This window comes from Mustelus asterias, chromosome 6 (genome assembly GCF_964213995.1).
Source record: "Mustelus asterias chromosome 6, sMusAst1.hap1.1, whole genome shotgun sequence".
NCBI classification, from domain to species: domain Eukaryota; kingdom Metazoa; phylum Chordata; class Chondrichthyes; order Carcharhiniformes; family Triakidae; genus Mustelus; species Mustelus asterias.
The window spans coordinates 89,888,642-89,908,302 of record NC_135806.1 but is presented as its reverse complement, the minus strand read 5'-3'; the positions used below and the strand labels follow the sequence as shown (position 1 = coordinate 89,908,302).

At 43.4% G+C, this 19,661-nt stretch overlaps 1 protein-coding gene across 2 annotated transcripts in view; it reads left to right on the top strand.

Moving 5' to 3' along the window:
- The window catches only part of pam (peptidylglycine alpha-amidating monooxygenase), a 244,402-nt gene that overhangs the window by 147,791 nt on the left and 76,950 nt on the right, over positions 1 to 19,661 (top strand). For both annotated transcript variants that reach the window (XM_078214719.1, XM_078214718.1), the window contains exons 8-9: positions 4,815 to 4,863; positions 16,302 to 16,369. In XM_078214719.1, coding sequence (XP_078070845.1) covers positions 4,815 to 4,863; positions 16,302 to 16,369 — 117 coding nt within the window. The remainder of the gene's footprint in view (positions 1 to 4,814; positions 4,864 to 16,301; positions 16,370 to 19,661) is intronic.

Below are 19,661 nucleotides of genomic sequence, written 5' to 3'. Positions count from 1 at the left end.
TTTAAACTTCCTGCGTTAGTACCATACATGTGTGCATGTTATAGAGCCATAGAGGTTTACAGCATGGAAACAGGCCCTTGGGCCCAACATGTTCATGCTGCCCCTTTTTCTAACCACTAGGCTAGCCCCAATTTCCCTCATTTGACCCATATCCCTCTATACCCATGTAACTGTCTAAACGCTTTTTAAAAGGCAAAATTGTACCCGCCTCTACTACTACCTCTGGCAGTCTGTTCCAGACACTCACCACCTTCTGTGTGAAAAAACTGTCCCTCTGACCATTTTGTATCTCTCCCCTCTCACCTTAAACCTATGCCCTCTAGTTTTAGACTCCCCTACATTTGGGAAAAGATATTGACTATCTAGCTGATCTATGCCCCTCGTTATTTTATAGACCCTTATAAGATCACCCCTAAGCCTCCTACACTCCAGAGAAAAAAAGTCCCAATCTATCAAGCCTCTCTTTACAGCTCAAACCATCAAGTCCCGGTAGCATCCTAGTAATTTTTTTCTGCACTCTTTCTACTTTAATAATACCCTTTCTACTTTAATAATAGGGTGACCGGAACTGTACACAGTATTCCAAGTGTGGCCTTAACAATGTCTTGTACAACTTCAACAAGATGTCCCAACTCCTGTATTCAATGTTCTGACCAATTAAACCAAGCATGCAGAATGTGTTCTTCACCACTCTGTCCACCTGTGACTCCACTTTCAAGGAGCTATGAACCTGTACCCCTAAATCTCTTTGTTCTATAATTCTCCCCAACGCCCTGCCATTAACTGAGTAAGTCCTGCCCTGGTTCAATCTACCAAAATGCATCACCTTGCACTTGTCTAAATTAAACTCCTGCCATTCGCCAACCCACTGGCCCAATTGATCAAGATCCCGTTGCAATCCGAGATAACCTACTTCACTGTCCACTATGCCACTATGTTGGGACTTGCTCAGGGTCCTGAAGTGTATCTGTGATTTAGGTTGAGTCAATTGCTGCATCCCGTAATCAGAAGATGCGTGCCAGTGTTTCAGTTGATGACCTCCAGTCCGATGATCAAAACTGGGAGATAGAAGTCACAGAATCATAGAGGTTTACAGCATGGGAACAGGTTCGGCCCAACTTGTCCATGCCGCCCTTTTTTTTTTTTAAACCCCTAAGCTAATCCCAATTGCCCACATTTGGCCCATATCCCTCTATACCCAACGTACCCATGTAACTTATCTAAATGCTTTTTAAAAGACAAAATTGTACCTGCCTCTACTACTACCTCTGGCAGCTTGTTCCAGACACTCACCACCCTCTGTGTGAAAGAATTGCCCCTCTGGACACTTGTATCTCTCCCTTCTCACCTTAAACCTATGCCCTCTTGTTTTCGACTCCCCTACCTATGGGAAAAGATGTTGACTATCTAGCTGATCTGTGCCCCTCATTATTTTATAGACATTTATAAGATCACCCGTCAGCCTCCTACGCTCCAGAGAAAAAAGTCCCAGTTTATCCAGCCTCTCCTTAAAACTCAATCCATCAAGTCCCGGTAGCAGCCTAGTAAATCTTTTCTGCACTTTTTCTAGTTTAAATATATCCTTTCTATAATAGGGTGACCGGAACTGCATACAGTATTCCAAGTGTGGCTTGTACAACTTCAACAAGACATTCCAACTCCTGTATTCAATGTTCTGACTGATGAAACCAAGCATGTCGAATGTTGTCTTCACCACTCTGTCTACCTGTGACTCCACTTTCAAGGAGCTATGAACATGTACCCCCAGATCTCTTTGTTCTGTAACTCTCCCCAACACCCTACCATTAACTGAGTAAGTCCTGCCCTGGTTCAATCTACCAAAATACATCACCTCGCATTTATCTAAATTAAATTCCATCTGCCATTCGTCAGCCCACTGGCCCAATTGATCAAGATCCCGTTGCAATTGGAGATAACTTTCTTCACTGTCCACTATGCCACCAATCTTGGTGTGATCTGCAAACTTACTAACCGTGCCCCCTATGTTCTCATCCAAATTATTAATATAAATGACAAATAACAGTGGGCCCAGAACTGATCCCTAAGGCACACCGCTGGTCATAGGCCTCCTGTTTGAAAAACAAACCTCTACAACCACCCTCTTGTATCCATTTTGGTCCCTCACCCTGAATCCAGTGAGATTTAACCTTATGCAACAACCTACTATGCGATACCTTGTCAAAGGCCTTGCTAAAGTCCATGTAGACAACATCAACTGCACTGCCCTCATCTATCTTCTTGGTTACCCCTTCAAAAAATGCAATCAAATTTGTGAGACATGATTTTCCACTCTCAAAGCCATGCTGACTGTCCCTAATCAGTACTTGCGTCTCTAAATGCCTGTAGATCCTGTCTGTCAAAATACCTTGCAACAATTTACCCACCACAGATGTGAGGCTTACTGGCCTGTAGTTCCCAGGCTTTTCCCTGCAGCCCTTTTTAAACAAAGGCACAACATTTGCCACTCTCCAATCTTCAGGCACCTCTCCCGTTACTATCGATGATTCAAACATCTCGGCTAGGGAAGCCGCAATTTCCTCCTCGCCTCCCACAATGTCCTGGGATACACTTCATCAGGTCCCGGGGATTTATCTACCTTGATGCGCTTTAAGACTTCTAGCACCACCTCCTCTGTAATATGTACATTCCTCAAGACATCACTATTTATTTCCCCAAGTTCCCTAACATCCATGCTTTTCTCAACAGTACATACTGATGAGAAATATTCATTTAGGATCTCACACATCTCTTGTGGATCCGCACATAGATGACCTTGTTGATCCTTAAGAGGCTCTACTCTCTCCCTTGTTACTCTTTTGCCCTTTATGTATTTGTAGAGGCTCTTTGGATTCTCCTTTGCCTTATCTGCCAAAACAATCACGTGTCCACTTTTTGCCCTTCTGATTTCTCTCTTAACTCTACTCTTCAAGAGATTCACTTGATCCCAGCTGCCTGTGCATGTCATGTGCCTCTTTCTTCTCGACCAGGGCCTCAGTATCCCAAGTCACCCAGGTTTCCCTACTTCTGCCAGTCTTACCTTTCACTCTAAGAGGAATGTGCTTATCCTGAACCCTGGTTAACACACTTTTGAAAGCGTGCCACTTACCAGACGTCCCTTTGCCTTCCCACAGACTCCCCCAATTAACTTTTGAAAGTTCCTGCCTGATACCATCAAAATTGGCATTGCCCAATTTAGAATTTTAACTTTTGGGCCAGACCTATCATTCTCCATAGCTATCTTAAAATCAAGATTATTTGTAGACTGAAATGTTGGTAATTGTGAATCCTCCTTTTATTTTATACTTTTTTATTTTGTTCGTAAATTATAAATGATGATTACTTGTTTTATTTGCATCATCACCGCAGTTTGGCACTGTCACCATGATGAATTCTCGATAAACACGTTATGTCTTATCTGTCCATCCACTGCTCCTTCCTTCCCTCCGTCACTCTGTCCCTCCATCCCCCCTCCTTTCTTTCCCCTTCCCCATTCCTTCCTTCCTCCCACTTTAATGCTCGTCAAGCTCCTTTGTTTATGGTTCTGAAAGGTCAGTTGTCATAGTTGTATGAATTTGTTAATGTCAGCTTTCACTTAACTTCAAATTGTTACTTTCCATCAAAAATTGTTTAGATTCAAAATTTAATGGTTCATTCCCACAGTTGACTGATGGTTTTTGGTACTTCTCCAGACTTATTTGCACAATGTACTGATTGGAGTATGTGAATTTCTGTCAATCATATAAGCCATAATAGTTAAATAGCTTCCTTTGTATTTTTGCATCATAATATTGTCATGTTTTGCCTGTTTCCAAGAATGATCCTTCCATTTATTTCAGATAGTGAGTCATTGGATATACTGACGTCAAAAAAATGCAGACGTGTAGGTATTTGAAATAAAAAAACTGACAACATTGTTTTAAAAAAAAAAGTAAAATCGCTACATCTCACAAACTTAATTGATCCTGTAAAGAAAATCAGGATCTGGATCCACATCTTGGCCAAAAAATAATCGATGATTCTTTTGCTCATTCCCTATCTGTATCCCAAGTTTCATTGAAATCAGTCTATTGGATTTCCCGGACACAATCGTTGGCCTTCCGATTTCTCTCTCTCTCTCCCTCTCTCTCTCTCTCTCCCTCCCCCCCCCCCCCCCCCCCCCCCCCCCCCCCGATCACTGCCCTCCCAGATGTGTCCAGACTAACCTCTTTTTTCCCCCCACTCCGGCAGCCCCGATTTCTTCCCCATCCCCCCACACAGGCAGTCCCAACCACCAACCCCCTCCCCCCACAATGGCCAACCCCAATCACTGGCCTTCCTCCCTCTGTTACCGCCAAGTGCAGAGTGGCAGTGGGACCCCACCCCCACTGATCGCCCCCTTGGCACTGTCCGATGGGCAATGCCACTTTGTGTCTTGCCAGGCTGGCACTGGCAAGCTGGCGATGCCCAAAGGGCAGCCCCTCTGACTCCCGACCTCTTGACGCGGTGGGGAGGGGATTTCCATGGCCCCTCTTCACTCCCTGTTAATGCCCATTAGCCAGTTTCTGGCGCGGTACTGACGGTGCCTGAAATCCGGCAGCTGGAGACTTGCGGAGGCCATGGCGCCCAACAGGATTCTCGCTACATGGCCTCCGCTTGAGTCTCCTGGTCCGTTGGGCTGCTGGGAAAACCTCCCCCGTCATGTTTAGAGCAGTCATATTTCCAGAAGATGCTTTGAAATGTTTGAGAAAAGCAATGATACAGTACAAAAAAGTGAAATTTAAAGTTTTAAGCCTCAAATGTATGTGTTCTTTCAGATAACCACAAAGATTGCTCTGGTGTAACACTACAGATGACATTTCTTCAGTAAGTATCCAGATTTAAGCGCTCATAAAATGTTTAGAATATCTTTGTGGCATTCCATGACATGTTCATCAATAAAACACATCCACCTTCTCCCAAAAAAATCTTAATTGTTACCCCAAGGCCAATTTTTAAAAATTCTCACTTAAAGAGCAAACTCTTATTAGGGCGAGATATCCACTCTTCCTCATCCACACACTGCCATTTATAGATATATTGGGCAGACTCATCGTGCTCTTGGCCTTGCCATAACCTCCACTCCCTTCCCATTGATTCCATTCCTTTCCCTGCCATTCAGATAAATTGAATGAGGAAATTAAAGACCTTGCCGTTCTTGACCCTGAATTAAATTTACTATTCCACACCCTATGTATCATTGAAGCAAATTAGTTTTACCTATACCGTATCTCCAATGTCACATCCACTGCTCCACTCCAAAACATTTACTCACGTTGTAGTCACCTCTAAGCTCTTCTTTCCGTAAACTTTCCATAAATTCATTCAATACCAAGCTCTCCATATCTATCTTGCATTAATTATCACTTGCTAATCTGATTTGTTATCAAGCATTGGCTCGCTGTTCCTTAATATTTTGGATTCAAACTCCTATGCGGGGCAGCATGGTAGCACAGTGGTTAGCACTGCTGCTTCACAGCTCCAGGGACCTGGGTTCGATTCCCGGCTTAGGTCACTGTCTGTGTGGAGTTTGCACATTCTCCTTGTGTCTGTGTGGGTTTCCTCCGGGTGCTCCTGATTCCTCCCACATTCCAAAGATGTGCGGGTTAGGGTTGATTGGCCATGCTTAAATTGTTTAGAGTCCTGAGATGTGTAGGTTAGAGGGATTAATGGGTAAAATATGTACGGATGTGGGGGTAGGGCCTGGGTAGGATTGTGGTCGGTGCAGACTCGATGGGCCGAATGGCCTCTTTCTGTACTGTAGGGTTTCTATGATTCTATGGTGATTCTATGCCTCGTTTTAAAATTCCTGTAAGGCCTCACTTCCACTAAGCCTTGCAACCGTCTGCTTCCTTTACTCTTCGCTCCTTTAATTCTGGCTTTCTGTGCATCTTTCTCTCCCTTCATTCCACCATTGGTAGCAGAACCTTTGGCCAATTTAGCCCTGCTCTCCAGAACTTCCGCCTGAACCCTCCAACCTCTGCACTCCTTTCACACCTTTTGGAAGTTTTCTGAAAATGTATCCATCAACTAAACTTTTAGTCACCTTTTCTAACTCTCACAGTCTGGCACACTGTTCATTCCTTTCCTTTGATTTTTCTATATTAAAGGTGTTAAGTATTTTCTGTTTGTTCATGTTTTACATTAATTGATTCTAAAATGTTCAGTCAATAAGTTTTTATAACCAGTTTTGCTTTTCCTTGGCATCTTTCTCCCTTTCACTTGCATTATCAATAAGAGAGGATGTAGATAAGGGGAAGCAATCAGGAGCAAACATATGTTTAGAATAGGGAAATAAGAGAGACCATAAAACTGTCATGGGAGTTGGCTGTAGGTTTCCTGTTAACAGGAATGTATTGGTATTAATTCAGAGATCAGAGAGGATTGTAGGAAAAACAAAGTTGTTCTAATGGGGAAGTTTTAGTTTTCATGTGGATTGGTAAAAGCTGAGGTTCTCAAGTCAGAATGTTAGTAGATTTAAGTACATGCAAGATGTTTTCTGGAGCAGTACGTTCTAGAACTAAGTAGAGTAGACCATTGTAGACTTAATCTTAACAGTAAACAGAACATTTTTAGATAGATTTTTAAAATTCTTTCATGGGATGCTGGCATTGCTGACAAGGCCATAATTTGATGTCTATCTCTAATTGCCCTTGAGAAGGTGGTGGTATGATGCTTTCTTGAACTGTTTTGTTTATGTTGTATAGGTACATCCACAGAGCTGATAGGGAGGGAGTACTAGGATTTTCATCCAAAAAACAAATGTCAATGTAGTTCTAAATCAAGATGGTATGTGGCTTGGAGGTGAATTTAAAATGTTCCCATATGTTTGCTTTCCTTACCCTTGGTGATAGAGGTAGGTTTGGAGGGTGTGTCAAAGGTGGCTTAATGAGTTGCTGCAGTGCATATTGTATATAATACACACTGTTGCCACTGTGCATCAGTGAGTGAGGGAGTTAAAGTTTAAGGTGTTGGATTGGGTGCCTATCGAGCAGGCTGCTTTGCCCAGGATCGTGAATATTGTTGGAGCTGCAATGATCCAGGCAGATAGAGCTGCAGACTTGTATTTGGGTGGCAGGGCAGTCACCTCCCCTCTTTTCAGCTCTTTTATCCATGCTTGGACCAAGGTTGCATTGAGGTCAGGTGCCATGTGGTCCTGGCTGAACCCAAACTGAGTGTCTTGAGCAGGTTATTCTGTGCTTCACACATTGTAATGACAACCCTCTATCACTTTGCGAGAGGAGACTGATGATGCAGTAATTCGTTGGATTCCATGTTCACACAAATTTGGAGTAGACCATGCGGCCCTTCGATCCTGTTCAGCCATTTGATAAAATTAAAGCTGACCTGATTATGGCCTTAACTCTCTCTTCCTGACTATCCCCTACAGCATTTGACACTCTTGTCAATCAAGAATCTGTCTAATTCAGCCTTAAAGCCTCCGCTGCTCTTTGGAGAAGACAATTACGTGGACTAACAACCCACAGAAAAATTTCTCCTCTGTCTTAAATGGGAGACCTTAAATTGTCTCCACTAGCCCTAGGTTCTCCCATAAGGAGCAAGATCCTCTCGGCAGTCACCCTGTCAGGTGCTCTAAGGATCTTGTATTATTCAATAAGAACATTTCTCGCTCTTTTAAAATACACAGAACAAAGACCAAAAAAGAGTACAGCACAGGAAGAGGTCCTTTGGCCCTCCAAGCTTGTGCCAATCATGATGCCCTAACTAAACTCAAGAAAAAACTTTCTATCCTTATTTGTGCCATATCCCTCTATTCATGTACCCATCCAGATGCCTCTTAAATGTTGCTAATGTGCCTGCTTCCACCACCTCATCTGGCAGCGTGTTCCAGGCATCCATCACTCTCTGCATGAAAAACTTCTCCTGCACATCTCCATTAAAATTTCCCCCCTCCCCACCTTCAACCTGGGCCCACTTGTAATTGACACTTCCATCCTTGAAAAAAGCCTCTGACTATCCACCCTGTCTATGCCCCTCATAATTTTGTAGACCTCTATCAGGTCTCTCTTTAGCCTCCGCCTTTCCAGTAAAAACAATCCCTACTTTATTCAACCTCTCCTCATAGCCGACACCTTCAAGACCAGGCAACATCCGGGTGAACCTTCTTTGCACTCTCTCCAAGCTTCTACGTCCTTCTGGTAGTGTGGTGACCAGAACTGCGCGCAATACTCCAAATGCAGCCTAACCAAGGTCTTATACAGCTGCAACATGATTTCCCAACTCTTGTATTCAATGCCTCGGCTGATGAAGGTCAGCAAGCCATGTGCTTTCTTAATCACCTTGGCCATGTGTGTTGCCACTTTTAGGGAACTGTGGACCTGCACACACACATTCCTCTGTATGTTAACATTCTTAAGGGTTCTGCCATTTATAATTCACACCTAAATTTGATCCTCCAAAAAGCATCACCTCGCATTTGTCTGGGTTAAACTCTATCTGCCATTTCTGTGCCCAAGTCTCCAATCTATCTATATCCTGTTGTATCCTCTGACAATCCCTGGCATTATCAGCAACTCCACCAATCTTTGTGTCATCCGCAAACTTAATCGGGTCACCCACATTTTCCTCCAGATCATTTACATATACTAAAAACAACAGAGGTCCCAGCACTGATCCCTGCAGAACACCACTAGCTACAGATCTCCATTCTGAAAAATATCCTTCCACTGTTACTCTCGGTCTCCTAGAACCAAGTCAGTTCTGTATCCATCTAGCCAGCCGACCCGGAATCCCACATGATTTTAGTTTTTGTACCAGTCTGCCATGTGGGACCTTGTCAAATGCCTTACTAAAGTCCATATAAACTACATCTGCATCCCATCCCTCATCAATGGGACCTTCCCAGAATCTGGGAAATTTTGGAAAATTACAACAAATGAATCTATTATCTCAGCAGTCAATTTCTTTTAAGACCCGAGGATGTAGGCCATCATGTCCTGGGGTTTTGTCAGCCTTTAGTTCTGATAATTTTCTCAATATCCTTTTAAGTTTCTTCCCTCCTTGACATCTCTTGATTTATAAGTATTTCTGGGATGTTGTTTGTCTTCTAGTGAAGATGGTCACAAAATATCTGTTCAACCCTTCTACCAGTTCCTTATTTCCAATTATTAATTCCCCTGACTGCTCTCTCGAGTGGGTAAATGAGTGGTTAAAAATGTTGCTCGAAGAAATTGCCCCAAATACACGCTCCAAAGTCATCTTCAGTGGCAATCTGATTCATCCAGTTTAAATGTAGATTTTTATAAATCACACATGATTGTTGCAGTAATTTTCTTACCATCCTCATTATTTCTTCCTGCATACTCTGTCCTATCATGTAGTTACTGTTAGGGGCCGTACAAAATACTCCGTGATTTGTTACTTTAGCTATTTCTTATCTCTGCCCAAATTGATTCCACATCTTGATCTTTAGGACTAAGGTGATCTCTCTGTCACCCTTAATTAACAGAGCTACCCTGCACCTTTTATCAGCTTCCTGTCCTTACGAAATGTCAAGTTTCCTTGAATATTCAGGTGCCAACCTTGGCCACCTTGCAACCATGTCTCTCTGTTGAATATCAGGTCATATATATTTATTTCTATTATTGCTGACAATTGGGGAGGCGATGGCCTCATGGTATTATCACTAGACTATTGATCCAGAAACTCAACTAATGTTCTGGGGACACAGGTTCAAATCATGCCACGGCAGATCATAGAGATCATAGAAACCCTACAGTGCAGAAAGAGGCCATTTGGCCCATCGAGTCTGCACCGACCACAATCCCACCCAGACCCTACCCCCATATCCCTACATATTTATCCGCTAACCCTCTAACTACACATCTCAGGACACTAAGGGGCAATTTTTTAGCATGGCCAATCAACCTAACCCGCATATCTTTGGACTGGTGGAATTTGAATTCAATAAAAACAAAATCTGGAATTAAGAATCTACTGATGACCATGAAACCATTGTTGATTGTCAGAAAAACCTATCTGGTTCACTAATGTCCCTCAGGAAAGGAAATCTGCCATCTCAGGATTGTTGCCTGTGCCACGGGAAGGTGAGGGCAGGAATGGAGTGAGGTGGAGGATGAATGTGTGGCTGAGGGACTGGTGCAGGGGGCAGGGATTCAGGTTCCTGGACCATTGGGACCTCTTTAGGGGCAGGTGTGACCTCTACATACAAAACGGGTGGCACTTGAATCCCAGGGGGACCAATATCCTGGCGGGAAGGTTGGCTAAGGCTACTGGGGAGAGTTTAAACTAGACAGGTTTGGGGGGAGGGGATCGAGACGAGGTGACTGGGAGCGAGGAAGTTAGCTCGCAAACAGAGAAGGGTTATAGACAGTGCAAGAGGGAGGATGGACGGGGGATAGAGAAGGGGCGAGCTCAGACCAAAGGATTGAGATGTGTTTACTTTAATGCCAGGAGTATATTGAATAAAGGGGATGAGCTCAGAGCGTGGATCGATGACTGGAAGTGTGATGTGGTGGCCATTACAGAGACTTGGATGTCTCAGGGACAGGACTGGATACTCCACCTGCCGGGATTCAGATGTTTCAGGAAGGACAGGGAGGGAGGCAAGAGAAGGGGTGGAGTGGCACTGCTGATCAGGGATAGTGTCACAGCTGTAGAGAAGGTGTATGCTGTGGAGGGATTGTCTACAGAGTCTCTGTGGGTGGAAGTTCGGAGTGGGAAGGGGTCGATCACTTTGCTATAGGCCACCCAATAGTAACAGGGAGGTGGAGGAGCGGATAGGGAAACAGATCCTGGAGAGATGCAGTAATAGCATTGTTGTGATGGGAGACTTTAATTTCCCAAACATAGATTGGAATATCCCTAGTGTAAGGGGATTGGATGGGGAGGAGTTCGTTAGGTGTGTTCAGGAGGGTTTCCTGACACAGCATGTGGACAAGCCTACAAGAGGAGAGGCTGTACTTGATCTGATACTGACCAATGAACCTGGATAGGTGTCAGATCTCTCAGTGGGTGAGCATCTTGGGCATAGCAATCATAACTCTCTCTCCTTTATGCTTGCATTGGAAAAAGAGAGGATCAGGCAAGCTAGGAAAGTGTTTATATGGAGTAAGGGAAAATATGAAGACATAAAGCAGCAAATTAGAGGAGTGAATTGGAAGGAGCTATTCTCGGGGAAATGTACTGAAGAGAGGTGGCAGTTTTTTAAGGAATGTCTGTCTAGACTTCTACAGGACAACGTTCCGAGCAGACAGGGAGGAGTTGGTTGGTTAAAGGAAACGTGGTGCACGAAAGTTGTGCGGGACCTTGTCGAGAAGAAAAGGAAAGCATACAAAAGGTTCAGAGAGCTTGGCGAAGATAGGGATCTAGATGAGTATACGGCTTGTAGGAAGGGACTAAAGACGGAAATTAGGAGAGCCAGAAGGGGTCACGAGAAGGCCTTGGCAGGTAGGATTAAGGAAAACCAAAGGCGTTCTATAAATATGTGAAGAGTAAAAGGATGAGACGTGAAGGAATAGGGCCTATAAAAGGTGAAGGCGGGAAAATCAGTACGGAACCAGTAGAAATGGCAGAGATGCTTAATGAGTATTTTGCCTCGGTTTTCACAGAGAAGGACATGGGTGGATGTACTGCAGGCTTGCGGTGGACTGAAAAGATTGAGTATGTGGACTTTAACAAAGAGGTTGTGCTGGAATCTTTGAATGGCATCAAGATAGATAAGTAGCCGGGTCCGGATGGGATGTACCCCAGGTTACTGTGAGAGGCGAGGGAAGAGATTGCAGAGCCTCTGGCGATGATCTTTGCGTCGTCGATGGAGACGGGGGAGTTGCCGGAGGATTGGAGGATTGCGGATGTGGTTCCTATTTTCAAGAGGGGGAATAGGGATAGCCCAGGAAATTACCGACCAGTGAGTCTAACCTCAGTCATTGGTAAGCTGATGGAGAAGATCCTGAGGGACAAGATTTATGAGCATTTACAGAGGTTTAGTATGCTCAAGAATACTCAGCATGGCTTTGTCAAAGGCAGATCGTGCCTTACGAGCCTGGTGGAGTTCTTCGAAAATGTGACTAAACACACTGACGAAGGGAAAACGGTAGATGTGGTTTATATGCATTTTAACAAGGCGTTCGATAAGGTCCCCCATGCAAGGCTTCTAGAAAAAATGAGGGGGCATGGGATCCAAGGGGCTGCTGCCCTGTGGATCCAGAGCTGGCTTGCCCAAAGGAGGCAGAGAGTGGGTGTAGATGGGTCTTTTTCTAAATGGAGGTTGGTCACCAGTGGAGTGCCCCAGGGATCTGTTCTGGGACCCTTGCTGTTTGTCATTTTCATAAATGACCTGGATGAGGAAGTGGAGGGATGGGTTGGTAAGTTTGCCGACGACAAGAAGGTTGGTGGGGTTGTGGATAGTCTGGAGGGATGTCAGAAGTTACAGAGGGACATAGATAGGATGCAAGACTGGGTGGAGAAGTGGCAGATGGACTTCAACCCAGATAAATGCGTAGTGGTCCATTTTGGCAGGTCAAATGGGATGAAGGAGTACAATATAAAGGGAAAGACTCTTAGTACTGTAGAGGATCAGAAGGACCTTGGGGTCCGGGTCCATAGGACTCTAAAATCGGCCCCGCAGGTGGAGGAGGTGGTTAAGAAGGCGTATGGTGTGCTGGCCTTTATCAATCGAGGGATTGAATTTAGGAGTCCGGGGATAATGATGCAGCTATATAAGACCCTCGTCAGACCCCACTTGGAGTACTGTGCTCAGTTGTGGTCGCCTCATTACAGGAAGGATGTGGAAAAGATTGAAAGGGTGCAGAGGAAATTTACAAGGATGTTGCCTGGATTGAGTGGCGTGCCTTATGAGGGAGGGTGAGGGAGCTCTGTCTTTTCTCCTTGGAGAGACGTAGGATGAGAGGAGACCTAATAGAGGTATATAAGATGTTGAGAGGCATAGATCGGGTGGACTCTCAGGCTTTTTCTCAGGGTGGAAATGTCTGCTACGAGAGGACACAGGTTTAAGGTGCTGCGGGGTAGGTACAGGGGAAATGTTAGGGGGATGTTTTTCACACAGAGGGTGGTGGGCGAGTGGAATCGGCTGCCGTCAGTGGTGTTGGAGGCAAACTCAATAGGGTCTTTTAAGAGACTCCTGGATGGAGGGTTATAGGTAGGCCTAAAAAGTAGGGATATGTTCGGCGCAACTTGTGGGGCCGAAAGGCCTGTTTTGTGCTGTAGTTTTTCTATGTTTCTATCTTTACCTGGTCTGGCCTACATGTGACTCCAGAGCCACACCAATGTGGTTGACTCTCAACTGCCCTCCAAGGGCAACTAGGGATGGGCAATAAATGCTGGCCAGCCAGTGGCATCCATGTCTCATGAATTAATAAAAAAAACTGATCCATTTGGTTAGGGAAAGCTGCATTTACTCAGATACAGAGCCTTGAGTTCTGTTGGGCTATCTCGTGTTCTACTTTTGTGCACAGGACACAACATGGGCAATTTTCCACATTGTTAGGTAGATGCTACTGTCATATATATACTGAAACAACTTGGCTGGAGGTGCACTTGGTTCTGGAGCACAACTCTTCAGTACTACTGCTAAGATGTTGTCAGGGCCCAAAGTCTTTGTTGGGTCCAGTGCCTTCAGCTGTTCCTTGATGCCGTGAGGAGTGAATCAAATTGACTGTAGACTTGATCAAATGAATGAATACGATTGTAAAGATAAAATTAACAGTGTAAATGGGAGCAGGAGCAATACAATTGATCAGTCTTTGATTAAGAGACTTGATTAATTGAGTTGGCAAGACTGTGACAGATGGATTTCACCATAGGTCAGTGTGAGGTCATCCATTTTGCACCAAAAACAGATATCTCTAAGTATTATTCAAATAGTAAAAGCTGGGAATGGTGAAAGTTTAGAGAGGTTTAGAGGTATATGAGCACAGATCACTGAAATGTAGATTTTTAAAAATTCATTCATGGGATGTGGTGCTCCCTTGTTAGAGTTGTACCGAACACTGGTTAAGCCACAGTTGGAGTACTGTGTGGAGTTTTGGTAACTGCACCTTAGAAACAAGAATAAAGCAGACTCACCTGAATGTTACCAGGTCTCCAGTGTTTATACAATGAAAAAAGATTACGTAAATTAGGTTTGTATTCCCAGGAATATAAAAGGTTAACACGTGAGTTGAGGGTTTTAAAATTTTGAAAGGAATTTTTTTCACTGAATTCAGGACAAGGGACATATCCTTACCTCACAGTCAGGTGAGACATTAAAAACAATTGTTCATGTTTTTATGGTCGCGTGGAACTCTCGAGTACAAAAAAGCAATAGATGTTAGTTCAAGTAGATATCTACAATCTGGGATTGTTAGACTTTTTACGAGAAAAGGGTGATTATGGGGACAAGACAGTGGTTAAAATTAAGATATGAATCAACCATGATTTCACCTGAATGGCAGAACAAGCTCTCCAGGGGCTGAATGTCATTCCTAGGACAGGAGGAGACCATTTAGCCGCTTGAACCTGTTCTGCCATTCAGAGAGATTATGGCAGATCTGCAGCCTGACTCCACATACCTGTCTTTGCCCCCTATCCCTTCATTCTTCTGGTTGACCAAAATCTATCAATCTCTGTTTTAAAATAAATTATTGATCTAGCATTTTTTGCTGTTTGTGGAAGTGTTCCAAACCTTTGATATCCTTTGCATATACAAGTGTATCCTCACAGAAAGGTCTAGCCCTTACTTTTAGGCCATGACCCCAATCTTGGTCACCCCAACCAGCAGAAATAGTTTCTATCTATGCTATCTGTTCATATTTTGAAAATTGCAATTAAATCACCCTGTCTACATTCCAGAGAATAAAATCGTTGTTTGTGTAAATACTCTTAATTTAACCCTTGGGGCCACAAAAACATAAGGAATAGGAGCAAGTACAAGCTATATGATCTCTTTAGCCTGCTCTGCCATTTAGTTTGATTGTGGCTGATCATCACTTGAACAGCCCTTACTTCTAGAACTAACCAGCTAAGAGAACCAGCCTCTCAGCAGTCTATTGTATTCGCTGCTCCTTGGGTAAAGGACCAAGACGGTCTCCTCTACATTGGGGAGACTAAACGCAAACTGGGTGAACATTTTGCAAAGCACCTTTGCTCTATCCACAAGCATGACCCCAACCTTCCAGTTGCAAGTCATTTTAACTCAGCACCTTGCTCTCCTGCCCACATTTCATCTTTGGCCTGATGTAATGCTCTTGTGAAGTCTAGCGCAAGCTGCAGGAGCAGCATCTCATCTTCCGATTGGGCACATAGCAGCCCTCGGGACTCTGAGTTTGGCAACTTTAGATTTTGACCTTTCTCTTCCATCTTAAACCCCCATTTTAATATCCTATACATGTATTGCCTCAATTGCCTTAATGTTTAAGGGTCGATGTCTAATAAAATTAACCCATAATTTTGGTTATACATATTCAGTGGCCTTAGGTTCTATTGCATTGTTTAAGGCAAGTTTAGAATTCTCAGAAGTAGTTGCTAATTGAATGTTGTTCAATGTTAGGTGGACTGGCCATGCTAAATTGCCCCTTAGTGTCAAGGGGACTAGCTAGGGTAAATGCATAGGGTTATGGGGATAGGGCCTGGTGGGATTGTGGTCAGTACAGACTTGATGGGTCGAATGGCAGCCTCCTGCACTGTAGATTCTACCCACAGACTGACAAAAACCCACAAACTGGTTGAAACTATCTGTGCTGCATTTCATTCACTGGTAACATGTTCAGCCCACCAAACTGCCCACTTTCCATGTCGGCACCCCATACGCAGCAACCTACCTGAGAAAAAGCTCTTCTAGCAGACATGCCTAGGATCAAGGAATGGGAAATCATTAACAAGTTTCTGGTGACAAACTCCATCAAATGGCAGGCTTTGAACAACTACGGAGAGAGTGCTCCTTGCTAAACAGGTTCAGAACAGACCAAGACCCCATTCAGCCAACCTCCACTGCTGGGGCCTCAGTACAAATCCCATATGCACTTGTGAAGGGACAAAAACTATGTTACACGTTACCAAGGACTGTGTCTTTACGGACCAAGTGGTGCACGGATCACCTCAAAGTCAACAAATGCGAAGGTTATTGCTTGGTTTTGGGATTCGTATTCACTAAATAATAAAATCCTAAGTAATCAGTATTCAAAATACTTGTTACAGATAGAATTCCCTTGGGGTCTATGAGTGAAAAGTCTTATAATATTTCATAGCTGAATTTGCAAGATAATTTTGCCAACTTTTTCCTGTAGACAACCTTTGATTGCTGGCATTTACCTCCTCTTGTCTGAAGATACTGTCATTCCACCAGGAGAAAAAGGTGAGCCTTGACTGTTTACTTGAATACATTTGTATCTTTTGATCAAGTTGCTATGAAATATCATGTTTCATTGATTTTACTGGCAGACCAGTTATATGGTAAAATTACAAAAAATATACGTTTAAACAGGAGGTGCAAAAAGCATGGTTGCAAATTTCTTTATAATATGCCATGTGTTCCTGTTATATCAGGCACTAAATGTAATCAAATGAGATTTTAGGTCTGATTTTACAACTTCTGGTCAAATCTATAGCCAGTTATAACACTTTCCCAACAGATCTCCCCACACTCACCTCCACATACCCACAATGAAATTAGACAGGAGTAATCAAAAATAGATGAGAAAACATGTTTGCATATATTATGAAAAATTATATATAGCAATTGACTTGCCAACACTGAGGTGATATTGATGTGCTGCTCTAACTGTCCCTCATGGTTTATGATATTGATCCCTAAACTGTCTCATTGTCCATGTATTATATCAGTTGATCTGTCACCTGTGTTGATAGCTATCTCATGTTAGTGAGGATGATTGTCTTCCATGAGTCCAAAGATGACTGATGAGGTTGATTCGTGATCTGCAGAATTTATGGCACATCGGACATTTGTTGTCATATGGAGTATTTGGTTGTGAGTCATGGCATGTCCCTTTAACTTACTCTTCCGCTTTAGTCATGTTTCTGTCTCAAAATGCCAGGATCCTTTCCACAGAAACTTCCAGGTGTTAATGTCAGTGTTTCATTTCTTCTTCTTGGCTTTCAACACATCTTTGAAGAGTTTCTTCTATTGTCCTCTGCTGCGTCTACCCTGACTGAGTTGAGAGAAGTAGGCCTCCTTTGGGAGTCTAGTATCAGACATCTGCACTGTATGAGCAGCCCAATAACGCTGATGGCCGATGATCATAGTCTTGATGCCTTGGAGAGGGTACTGCTGTTGGTGGGTCTATCCTCCCTCTGAATAAGCAAAATCTTCCGCAGGCAGCGTTGATGGTATGACTCCAGTGCTTTGAGGTGCATCCTAAACATTGTCCATTTTTCAGCCCTGTTCATTCAGGAAGGAATCTCAAACATATTGTAGACCATGAGCTTGGTTTCAGTTTTGATGTTATCATCAAATTCTTGCTTCCTCAGGAGGCCAAAGACTGCACCAGTAGATTCCCAGAGATGCTGGATTTCTTGGTAATGCCAGCCTTCTGTGAAAGATTATTTCCAAGATACTGAAAGTGTTCTATATTTCCCAGGCACTCAACTTGAATCCAAATCAATGGGGCTGGTGCATTTGGAGCTTGATGAATGTTGAGTGCAAATTCCATCTTCCCATATGCCTCAATAGATATGCCAGTGATTCTCTGGAGACCCATCTCCGTCACAGTACTTCAACATCATCAGCATATTGGAGCTCAGTGACTGAGGGTCAGGGTGGCCTTAGTTTTTGATTGGAGTCTTCTGAAATTAAATAGTTTACCCTCCATTCCCTAAACAAGCTGCACTCCAGCAAAGAGCTTATCTCGAGTCAGATGGAACATGGCAGCAAGGAAGATCAAAGAAGAGCTTGAGTGATGACATAACTTTTTAAATAAGAACTAGGAGCAGGAGTAGGCCACTTGAGCCTGCTCCGCCATTCAATAAGATCATGGCTGATTCTTTTGTGGACTCAGCTCCACTTACCTGCCCGCTCACCATAGCCCTTAATTCAAAAATCTATCTATCTTTGCCTTAAAAACTTTCAACAAGGTAGCCTCAACTGCTTTACTGGGCAGGGAATTCCACAGATTCACAACCCTTTAAGTGAAGAACTCAGTCTTAAATCTGCTCTCCCTTATTTTGAGGCTATGCCCCCTAGTTCTGGTTTCACCCGTCAGTGGAAACAACCTCCCTGCTTCTATCTTATCTATTCCCTTCATAATTTTATATGTTTCTATAAGATGCCCCCTCATCCTTCTAAATTCCAATGAGTATAGTCCCAGTCTACTCAGTCTTTCCTCAAGCCAACCTCTCAACTCCAGAGTCAACCGAGTGAATCTCTTCTGCACCCCCTCCAGTGCCAGTATATCCTTTCTCAAGTAGGGATGCCAAAACTGTATACAATACTCCAGGTGTGGCCTCACCAGCACCTTATACAGCTGCAACATAACCTCCTTAATTACCTGCTGCACCTGCAAACCAACTTTGTGATTCAAAGTAAAACTTTGTTTTACTCCTTGATATGGAGTTTCGCTGCTATCCAGTGAACTTCACGCCCTTGACAGAACAGGCGAGCTTTCAGAGTTTTAAATCGACCTTTATTCATGCTATAGCATAAGGTGGCGTACAGACTTCCTGAGTGATACATGGCATGCACAATTATATCTTTGCTTATCTTGCAAGTAATTTGCATGTACCAATCACAAGTATACATTTGTTCTGAAGTCATGATATCCAATTACAACTAATAAGTGAAGTAATCAGAACTATGTCAGGTGAATATAGTTAACCAGTTATAGCCTCTATATGCTTGCTTAATTATGATTAATTACTAACAAGGTATACCTACATGGTTACACCTTCCAAACATTCACATCTGCTGTTGTGGCTTTTGGTTATCGAAGCTGTCACCCTCCGTTCCTTGGTCAGCTTGTTCGTGCTGATCATCTGCAAGTGTGAGAAATGCCCTGAAACATATTCACAGCTGCTTCCCAGGGAACCATGCTGTACTTAATTCACAGGAGAACTCTACTGCATTCAATGATTTTAACTCCTTCGCTTTTGTCCTAACCTCAAAATTGTCTGTATTGGATCCGTTGTTGAGGATCACCACTTGCCTATCATGAAGTCGGCGTGGGATGGTAACAGAATTTGGAGGACATCCGTACTTCAGAATCTTCCAGAGTGCTTCATGATTTGCAGAGTCAAAGCTCTTTGTCAAGTTAAAGAACGCTACGTAGAAAACTTGGTGTTAATTATATATTTTTTGTCGTTGGATTTCTGTAATTATCATGTCAGCCGTGCCTTTTGATGGCGAAAACCCACAATGGGATTCAGGACATAGCTCTTCAGGAAGTATAATAAGTCGATTCAGAAGGATTCTTGTAATCCTCCCTACAATAGAAAGCAGGGAGATGCCTCTTTAATTTCTAAAGTTAGATTTGTCCCCTTCTGTGTCACAATCAAGTCATCCTTAAAATCACTCAGGACTCCCTCTACATTCCACTTCTGTAAGATAAGGGCCTGGAGCTGTGATGTTAGTTCCTCTCCTGTGCTTAAATATTTCAGTGGGTTTCCATCACCTGCTACTATGTTGTTCTTCATTT